This window comes from Mandrillus leucophaeus, unplaced genomic scaffold, assembly GCF_000951045.1.
Source record: "Mandrillus leucophaeus isolate KB7577 unplaced genomic scaffold, Mleu.le_1.0 Scaffold1144, whole genome shotgun sequence".
Lineage (NCBI taxonomy): Eukaryota > Metazoa > Chordata > Mammalia > Primates > Cercopithecidae > Mandrillus > Mandrillus leucophaeus.
The window spans coordinates 178,034-189,096 of record NW_012099699.1 but is presented as its reverse complement, the minus strand read 5'-3'; the positions used below and the strand labels follow the sequence as shown (position 1 = coordinate 189,096).

Sequence of the window (11,063 nt, the reverse complement as noted above, 5' to 3'; positions counted from 1 at the left end):
GCCCCAGAGTCCAGGGTTTCTGGGTTTATGTCACCCCTGTGTAGTGCCTCTTGGTTCTGCCTACCCAATACCAATGGCAAGTTGGGTCAACAAGACCTTACATGATGAATGCCATACATTTATTCAGAGAAGGCATAAAAATATCTCACTCATCAGTCCATTTAGGTAGCTAAGGAATTAGGTAGCTACAGGTGCATGCCTGTAGTCCCAGCTACTCTGGAGGCTGAGGCAGAAGAATAGCTTGAACCTGGGAGGCAGAGGTTGCAGTGAGCCAAGATCGTGCCATTGTGCTCCAGCCTGGGCAACAAGAGCAAAACTCCATCTCAAAAAAAAAAAAAGAAATACTTTTCAATAAATACGCTAAGTCATACGCTAAGTCATATACATACGTATAAACGGCATTATAAAGGCATGAATTCATCTCATGAAACTAAATATTGGATTAAATATTTCAAAGAACATATTATTTACAGACAAAATATAGTGATAAGAAAAGTTATACTTCCATGCTCTCTTCTATAACTTTTAAATGGGTAGGAGGAAATGCAGAATTTAATTTAGCTTTTATTTTTATTTCATTTATTATTATTTTTCTTTGAGCCAGGGTCTCGCTCCCTCACCCAGGCTGGAGTGCAGTGGCGTGATCTTGGCTCACTGCAATCTCTGCCCCTACAGCCTCAAGTGATCCTCCCACATCAGCCTCCTGAGTAGCTGGGACCACAGGCATGTGCTACCATGCCTAGTTTGTGTGTGTGTGGTTTTTTTTGTGTGTGTGTGTTTTTTTATTTTTGGGGGGGGGGGTCTTTTTTTTGCCCAGGCTGGTCTCTAACTCCTGAGCTCAAGCAATCCACCCACCTCAGCTTTCCAACGTGCTGGGACGGCAAGTGTGAGCCATCACACCCAGCCTAATGTAGCCTCTTTTTAAGAGTTTTGTTTTGTTTTTACTTTTTGGAGAACTTCTTTAAATAGGCATCGACCATCAACCTTGCACCTTGGAGCAGCTTCCCAGTGCTTAAAACATCACCTGACCAACCCAGCCAAAGCCAAAGTCCAGTTCACCCCCACCCCAAACCACCATCACCATTCTTAGGTGGTCACCACTGACCCCATCCCACCTTCAAATCCTCCTTCCTTCTATCCATCCCCTCCCCCATATCAATTACAGTATCTCAATTCTCCCAGGATAAACAGGGCAGTCTCCCAAAACAACAATAAGTTTATCTGATTCCTTACCCCTTCCTTAAGGGTAAAAGCCAGTGAAGACTAGCCTTCCTCCCTCCTTCCTAATTCCTCCCTGCCCTGAAACCAGGCTCCCATCTTCTCCGGTCAATATCAGTAACGATCCCTAGAACTAACTCAGTGGTGGGAAGCTGGGTCTGGTATGGGCAGGCTACATGGCAGCCAACAAAGATGCCCACCTGGAGCTGTGGCCCTACACAGGGCACCTGCTGCGTGGGCAGCTGCCCACCCTGCCACCTTAGGGCCTCTTGGTTCTGCTTCAGCCTAGGCAGAGAATGGTCTGATCCTCTCTTGTTCTCTCAACCCACTCAAGTATGGGCCACCCACACTGCAAACACAGAATAATGAGTATCCAGAACTGGAGATGCAGCCCCAGACAAAGGCCTAGAACTTCAGACCTTCCAAAAACTTAATTAATCCCTGGGGTTTGAGTCCTATGTGAAAATGAGAGGTTTGGACTCACAGTCCTTAAGGTCCTTTCCATTCTCACAATCGAGATCCAAGATTCTGCTCATATCCTTAGGCCATCCCAGCCTAAAGTCATTGGAGGATGTGCTGTGCTTGTATAATTTTGGCAATTTTGACTGACATGTGGAATCCAAGTTATGGTTGGGTATGGGGTTGGTGTTGCAGGCTGCTTAATGCTTAACAATTACTAATACATTACAGAAAAATGGATGAAAACACCTCAAGATCTCTTGATTTAATGATTTAACATTAAGTCATTTAAAATGATGGAAAATGAAATGGTAACACAGCTAAGGCACAAGCAGCAAATCTTTTTCATCTTTGGAAATGAATTCATTCAATGAAATACATACTGTGGATGCTATGTGAGAAACAGTTCCGGTCAGCTGGGAGTCTAACACCAAGTATTACAGCCATTCCTTTGATTTTTCTCCCTCCCTCATATTTGGGGATTTTAAAACAAATGAAAGGCAGCATTATTTCAGCTTAAGGCACAGGCATAAGTCACATAAGAACAAAGAAGGTTTTATTATCACATTAAGCATTGAGGAGGAAATGTGCTTACTGATAACTAATTTAGTGTTCTAGGCTATTAGGTTAGTATTTGCTTCTTGCAATCTTCTAGGCCAATATTTATGATTTATATCTTGATGGAGGTAAACATGTTCAGCTAGTGAGAAGGTCATTAAGGAGAGAAAGAAGAAAAAAAAGCTCTTAGAAAACGGAACAAGAACAAAGTACACAGACAGGGAGAAAGGTACCCTTTGTGCCTCAGTGGTCTATAGAACATTTGCCCTCTCTGCCTATAAAGTGATTTAACATTAACCACATTTCACTCCAGCAGCAGAGTGCTATCTCCTGACAAAAACTCCTTTCTGAAAGCCTGGGGGAAAAAAAATCCACATACACAAAAGAATGTGAAACATATTGCCACAGGCCAGTGTCTTGGGCTTTTTGCCTAAGAGGTTTGCTTTCAGCAAAGAGAGGGGGAAAAAAAAACCACTCTAACAACAACAGCTTGTACAGTACAGTGAACAGCCTCCCTGCTTTTTGGCAGACTTTCCCAGCGAACAGTTCCAGTGGCAGTGCCTTGAGCCCATTCAAGAATTCCATTTCATAGGAAAGGAAGTGTTTCAGATACACCTATTTGATCTTTCAGCATGTGCAAATGCACCTGCTAAACACCTAGTCTGACAGCCCATACAGTCCTCTCCCCAGTTCCTTCTTGTCCGTCTTCACCAGTCATCATATGGGTTATTTCAGACTTGGACTAGGTGAGATGAAAAGTACATAAAAATCACGCCAAACGTTGCTACTGCTGCTGCATGAGCTTAGGCTCGACGTGCAGATGGAATTCCCTTCTCCCCACGCCAACTTCCCTGTCACTTTTTCCCTGGAGCAGGTAAGAGGGTTTGGTTTTGTTTTCAGCTTCCAAAGGCTTACCTCGAGGTGGCTTCCTCCCCTCCCTTTGCATGGCTGTCCCCCACGGCCTGGTCCTTGCCGCTGGGGTGGTAGGCTGTTAGCACCACTCCCTGGGAACTGGAGAGCCAGCTCATGGTGAGAGAAGGGGCATAATTTCTGCGATCCTGACACAGAGAAGGGGAAAGAAGTTCCTGTCTCGCCTGGCAACTCGCTCATTAGCATTGGCCAGCTCCTCCCCGCAGGCTGGTGATTCGCACGGGGAGGGGCGGGGTCTGTCCAGGGAAGGGCTTCCTGCCTCTCCAATTAGAAGCTGCAACTCACAGCATTGTTTAAACTCTGGGCAATTGCACTCTGGGCGGCTTTGGTTAAAGGAGGCGAAGGGTGGAAGCGACGGGTTGCACCTACCCCCAAGTTAGTCTGATCAGATTAAACTGCCAGAACGTATATTCAACTCAAAACTGTAACTACAAGCCATCTTGCTTAGGAAGCCATGAGTTACTACCGAGCCTTTTCTTCCCCCTCCCCAATTCCTCTATCTGATAATTTCTGCTGCTTAATGTAACATGAGTTAAAGGCATTTCTTAACCCCTTCATGTTCAGCGTTAAAATTAGCCACAGTAAAAAACAACGAACCTGCGGCAAAACTGTGCAATCCAGACCACGAGAAAGGCTTGATCCTTGTGCCCAGTTGAAAATGCCCTCATAAAAATTACTGTGTGTCCTGGAATGTCGTCTTCTTTCACATAAAGCCAATCTCAAATATACATCTTATCAAAATATTGTTCAGTACCCAAAAGGGACAGACCTACCAATTCACTGTTAAGTGTTATTGCTGGGAACAAAAGAAGTCCCTGCCGTTTGTTGAGCACCTACTATATGCCAAGCTCTCATGGACGGGTGTTTCACATGTATTATCTGATTCCATTCAATTCTCTCTCTCTCTCTCTCACACACACACACACACCCTACAAGATAGGTATCACTATCATCTGTGTTATATATAACACAAGGAAAGTAAGGCTGAGGGACAAGTTAAGTAACTTCACTAAGATAACACAGTTGCTAGTGCCAGAAGCTGGATTTGAACAGAATTCTAGGCTACATTCTTTTTTTTTTTTTTTTTTAATCACCAGTATGCTGTTCTTTGTTTTGCAGATTAAGAAACAAGTTCAAAAGTTATCATAAACACAAAAGACAACTCTGTTCTTTCTTCCCATACCCCCCCCCCAAAAAAAAAAATCACATTTTTAGTTTGTTTTTGAATCAGGGTCTCACTCTGTCACCCAGGCTGGAGTACAGCGGTGATCGTAACTCACTGCAGCCTCAACTTCCCGGGCTCAAGAAATCCTCTAGCCTCAGCCTCCCCAATAACTAGGACCACAGGCATGCACTACCACGCCCAGCTAATTTTTTTATGCTTTGTGGAGAGGGGGGATCTCACTGTGTTGCCCAGGCTGGTCTTGAACTCCTGGGCTCAAGCAATCCTCTTGGCTCAGGCTCCCAAAGTATTGAGATTACAGGCATGAGCCACCACGCCCAGCTTCTACTCTCTTTGACATACCCAGTAGTCTGAAGTTTTTTTTAGATTTTTATGATTCATCCAACTATCTAGAATTCCCCATGAACAAGCTTTCAATTCCATCATTACATAAACTTATTGCTTATACCTTTTCATTATTTAAAACAGTCATGAAAAATCATTTCTTCCTCCTTACATACTCTAGAAGTATCTGAAATTTATTTTTGAATCCTCTTATAATTTACAAAAGTCTTCCTTAAAAAGAATTTATATCTTCCACCCTCCCCACTGCATAGTTGCTCAGCCTTCCCATTTCCACTTCCACAGGACTTTACTTGCTGTCTCCTTTTTATCCCCATGACCTCAACCACCTCTAGATCCTATAATGCAGTCTTAGCTCCAATCTTACAACAGCCCTTTTAGCTCATCTCCTTGTCACCTCCTTTAAATTGCTTTAACATTATGATCACACCCTGGCATAGCCCTCATGATCCCTCTCCTTGCTTAAAAACCTTCATTGGCTCCGCACTGCTAAAAGAGCCAGGTCCAGGCTTTTGAGCAGATCACTGGGCATTCCTGCTACCTTATTCATACAGGTCTTTCCATCTGCTAGACACAATCTTTTCAGGTCCCACTATCACTCCTTTCTCTTCATCTGACAGCTAACTTAAATTTTATACCTACTGAGCCTTCAGGAAACACTAAATGGAGGAAAAACTGAATGAATTGAAAGTATCCTTTAAAACTCTACTAAATATATATATATCTCTCTCTACTAAATTTATATTTAAATATGTGTGTGTGTGTGTGTGTGTGTGTGTGTGTGTATTTTTTTATTATTATTATTTTGAGACAGAGTTTTGCTCTTATTGCCCAGGCTGGAGTGCAATGGTGTGATCTCGGCTCACCACAATCTCCACCTCCCAAGTTCAAGCGATTCTCCTGCCTCAGCCTCCCAAGTAGCTGGGATTACAGACACCTCCCACGATGCCAGCTAATTTTGTATTTTTATTAGAGAGTGGGTTTCTCCATGTTGGTCAGGCTGGTCTTGAACTCCAGACCTCAGGTGATCTGCCAACCTCGGCCTCCCAAAGTGCTGGGATTACAGGCGTGAGCCACCATGCCCAGCCAACTCTACTAAATTTTTATATTAAAATTGGTAATGTTAGATAAGTGGTTCCCATGCACATACCAGTGCTAACCTGTGATGAAATGTTCACCAGTTCAGGCAAAATGAAAACTATAGAGAGAGGGAGGCAAAAATTAAAGTAAATTAGAAAAAAATGTGTTTGTCTTTTTAACGTCCTTACATGGAAAAAACGTTAATACCCAGCTTTTCCACCCCCACCCCGTTTTTTATGTAGCTACTCTGAAATGCAAACATATGGGAATCACTATCTTACACAATTACTGATGGCAATCTCTACATTATCATTTGGAAATTCTTTTCTGTTCCCCCCCCCACCCTTTTTCCTCCCCTTACTTCCCTCTACCTCCCTTTTTATTATCTTCCTTTTTTTCTATTTCTCCTTTTTCCTTTGCTATGTCTTTAGCGTGTCAATGTCATCCATGCCCATTGACAGACATGGGCTCTGTGCCTCTCACGTGACAGTTTGCGATGAAGATTTTGTCCAGTCATAGCCAAAACAATTATTTAGTTATATTTTTGCCTAATTATGGTCTTTTCACTTGTTTAATAACAAATCACAATGTACAGGTTGGAATGTAATTATTTTACAAAGTCAAAATAATATTTGAGTTTGCAATAACCGGTTTTTAATTTCTGTGCGGCAGAAAACCAAATGTGATACAAATTGATTTACATAGCTTCATAGAGAAAATTTGAATCCTTCTAATTTAGCTCTCAAATGTCTGAATATCCTCCTAGCTTCTTCTCCTTTCCTCCCAGCAAGCCCTGTTGCTACTGGTCTAAGGGTATCGCCTATCACAGGCAGAAAACTGGTAGGACTGTGGCCTGGTGTGCATAGCCTCAGATACATGCTCAAGTAGATTAAAAATGGTTTTCAGAATTCTCCTATGTCATCAAGGAAGCAAACCTAACTACCAGTATGGTCCCTTAAAAAGCTGTTCTTTTTTGGGAGGCTGAGGTAGTGGATCATCTGAGGTCAGGAGTTCAGGACCAGCCTGGCCAATATGGGGAAACCCCATCTCTACTTAAAAATACAAAAATTAGCTGGGTGGTGTGGTGGTGGGCACCTGTAATCCCAGCTACTCAGGAGGCGGAGACAGGAGAATTGCTTGAACCCAGGAGGCGGAGGTTGCGGTGCACTCCGGCCTGGGGGACAGCACGAGACTCCGTCTAAAAAAAAAAAAAAAAAGAAGAAAAAACCTGTTCTTATTTCACACTGTAAACTGTACTAAGGTTTAGCTCACATCCATCCCTTATACCATTATCGCTCTTTTGCAGAGACAAATATTATGAAAAAACACACACACACTTTTTTACTCCTTTCCTCAACCATTTTAAACACACACACAAGAACCTCAAGACCTTGAAGATGTTAATATTCCGAGCTATTAAGTGCGTGCCAAACACTTTCCTGTTATGAAACATCTTACAAAGTAATTAACAACATCAAGACAGTTTAAACATTCATTTCATTCATTCTCTGTAAATGGGGTGTACTAGATGACACAGGAAGGGAAAAGGAAGCGGTAATTTATGTACCCAAATAGGTTGTTAAAAATAGGGTGAAGATGGTCCTGCAGTCTCTGACATTTGACATCCATGTTCAAAAACAATGAAAAAATTTTTCTTCAGTTCAGTGCTAGTGGTAGCAAAGAGTTTATTAGCTGGTTTTTATCTGTTGATTTAGGAGCCTCTTTAGTAACGTGGAATTATATTAGAAGAATGTCATGCAATGGAATCAACATACAATTTATCAAATTTTTCCTCAACTGGTCTAGTTCTCTTAAAGAATTAACGAAGGAGAATATGTACACACACTCTCTATATGATGATGAAAATCTTCATAGAGACAAAAGCCATATGAAAATGACCTTTCAAATGGTACAATTAAATCCAATTTTCAATATTATAACAAGAACTTGAATAAATTAATCAACTGTGAAGTTAAAGTTTCACGTAGGTGGTAAAAGCTAGACGTATGAAGTAGCATTGATTAATGAAGAGGAAGGGTTCTTAACATCCCTTACCTCATGTTTTATCACGACCTTGTAGGAATAGTTCTTGTCAGCTTACAAAGTTAGCTACCTCTGTGTTAGGGTACTATAACTGAAAATTATTCCACATACAGAATCTCAAACTATTTCCTTGGGAATTACACTCATTGTTATTAATTCTGCCTCTGGAACAACAAGAAATAACCCTTTTCCCTTTCTCTGGACAGCTCTAAAAATGTCTACATTATTCTCAAAGTTATTTTCTTAACTGCTCCTCCTGGGAGAAAATACTAGCCGTGCTTGGGATAATTTGTAACTGCTATTGCCAGAGGTTAATTTAGGCTTTTCGGCAATCATATAGAAAACATGTTTCTTACAAATAGTTTATTACCAATAAATAACAATAGCTAATATTGAGTCCTTACTCTTTGCTAGACATGGTACACATAGTCTATCATTTAATCATCACAATCACCACCAGGGATAGAAACTGGAATTACGCTCACTTTAGAGATGAGGAATTTGAGGTCATCCGGTTCGTCGGTGGCAGAACCAGGACATGTAAACCTGGGTTTATGTGACCTTGGAGCCTGAGCTCTTAAGCATTATAAAGGTTACAGCAGTCCTAGAATTGACATCATTTTATTTCTGAAAAGAATCATAAGAATAACAAAGTTAAATAATCTACAGCAAACCTAAGGTCCTTAATCAAATGGAATATTGATATAAATGCAATGCTATGGAGATTTACACTCAATTCTTTTCTGGTACTTTGAAACTTGTTTTTTATGTCAAATTATTGGTGTAGTGTGGCATAATATATATACTAGTCTAAAAGGTCATCATCATTATGCCATCATATCTAAAATTGTTTCCACTGACAGAAGTGAAAAAAAGTACTCTGATCATTATGATTATGAATTTTTTTCTTAAAAAAGCAGATTAGATGTGCGGAACCCAAAGCTTATAGAATTTGTTAGCTATGGAGCCTTAGATGAGGCCTTATGCAAGAGCCAGACTCTGAAGATTCAATTTCATTTAACTTCATGAGAAATTTGCCCTTCATATCAAAACTAGCCTAAGCTGGAAATTATCCAAGAAAAAGTGCCATGCCCCTAACTTTTCTTTTGGTTTTCTCTTCATTGACAACTAGAATGGAGACATATGTTGCAAACGCTTGCAACTAGAAGTATGAAGATGAAGTATATTCTGGAGGTTAATACATACTAGAAAAGTAGAATTTTGTTTATGAATATAAGTTTCGATTTTAAAAGTCTACAATTGTATCAATATTAGATTTGCCAAATACAAAAATCCTTGTCCTGCAGTAGATTACAAAGGATGCTTATCCCCTTGTTATGTAAAAGCAGTCACTGTGAGTGGGGAAGAATGGTGAAGCTGCAGATCTAAGGAAAGCGATGAACTGATTCATGACTTGGAGAAAAAGAAAAATGGAAGCCATGTTTCCTTCTTTTTTTTTTTTTTTTTTAAACAGAGTCTCGCTCTATTGCCCAGGCTGGAGTGCAGTGGTGCAATCTAGGCTCACTGCAACCTCTTCCTCCTAGGTTCAAGTGATGCTCCTGCCTCAGCTTCCCGAGTACCTGGGACTACAGGCATGTGCCACCACGCCCAGCTAATTTTGTATTTTTAGTACAGACAGGGGTTCGTTGTGTTGGCCAGGCTGTTCTCAAACTCCTGACCTCAGGTAATCCAGCTGCCTTAATCTCCCAAAGTGCTGGGATTACAGGCATGAGCCACCGCACCCGGCCTTTTTTATTAATGGGGGTTATCTACTCTAAAATGAAGGCGGTTCTTCCAATGTGTTAAAGTAGTCCCTGGAGTATTCTTTTATTTTTTATTTTTTATTTTTTAACCGAAATACTTGATAAAACTGCACAAATGTCATTACATAATAATTTCTATATTCTGAGCCCATTGGGGAATTTTCAGTCCTAGAAATGTCATCAAAAATGGTGAAGCTGGCCGGGCGCGGTGGCTCAAGCCTGTAATCCCAGCATTTTGGGAGGCCGAGATGGGCGGATCACGAGGTCAGGAGATCGAGACCATCCTGGCTAACACGGTGAAACCCCGTCTCTACTAAGAAATACAAAAAATAGCCGGGCGAGGTGGCGGGCGCCTGTAGTCCCAGCTACTCGGGAGGCTGAGGCCGGAGAATGGTGTGAACCCGGGAGGCGGAGCTTGCAGTGAGCTGAGATCCGGCCACTGCACTCCAGCCTGGGCGACAGAGCGAGACTCCGTCTCAAAAAAAAAAAAAAAAAAAAAGAAAAAGAAAATGGTGAAGCTTTCTGCTTCCTTTCTTGAAGGTAGAGGGGAAGAAATGGTGAAGCAAAGTTTTTCTGGAAAACAGGAATCCTCGTACCCTACTTACAAATGAAGCATCTTAAATGTTCACTAGTGTACTTGCTTTTCTAGTGAACAGATTAGATTCCCATATCATCATGGATCATTGCCCTCTACAAGTGCACGAATTAGTAGCAAGAACAACTATTTTAGGGCCATGTAAGTTATCAATATCATCAGAACTTGGGCCTTAATTACTAACATCTTAAAATGGAGTATTAAGAAACAATAGAAAAATGTTAGTATTCTCTTTTATGACAAAGCTTCATTAGTTTTCTAGAGTATGTCTAGATATATGTGACTATTTCACAGAAGAGGTTTAGTTTTAAAGAGAAAAGGAAAACACACCCTCAAGATAATTTCAAAGAGGAATTTAATGGGCATGGGAGGTGGCTTATTTAATAGTAATTTTTTCTGGTCAATTGGATGATTAAATCTTTTCATTCTTAAAGACTCAGAACATGCCGAGTTGTTTTGCACGAGCAGCCACTGTGTCAGCAGAGATTGGAAACAAATACTAGCCAAGATTTTTTTAATGCCACAATGGAATGCTGGCACAGAAAGGGACAACTTCTTAATGTCTCTGCAAGCAAAAATCTCCAGAAGGTGAATATAACTTTTTTCCAAATTTGCTTTTACTCAAACAGGAGAGTAACAATTCTTGGCCTCCTGACATGACTTCAACTCAGGGCCTTGGGAAGATTCTAGATGAGTCAGCCTCGATCTGTGTCTAGCAGAGCAAGTTACACGAATTCCTTTTTTTTTGACACAGGATCTCACTCTTGTCACCAAGCTGGAGTGCAGTGGCACAATCACAGCTGATTGTAACCTTGAACTCCTGGGCTCAAGTGATCCTCCCACTTCGGCCTCCTGAATAGCTGCCACTGCAGACATGTGCCACCACGCCCAT

The 11,063-nt window shown here is 41.3% G+C and overlaps 1 protein-coding gene across 2 annotated transcripts in view; it reads right to left on the bottom strand.

Annotated features, from left to right (window-relative positions):
• The window catches only part of ARHGAP18 (Rho GTPase activating protein 18), a 161,665-nt gene extending 158,312 nt beyond the window's left edge, over positions 1-3,353 (bottom strand). For both annotated transcript variants that reach the window (XM_011997440.1, XM_011997448.1), the window contains exon 1: positions 3,151-3,353. In XM_011997440.1, coding sequence (XP_011852830.1) covers positions 3,151-3,263 — 113 coding nt within the window. In that variant the 5' untranslated portion in view covers positions 3,264-3,353. The remainder of the gene's footprint in view (positions 1-3,150) is intronic.
• Between the last annotated feature and the right edge of the window lie 7,710 nt (positions 3,354-11,063).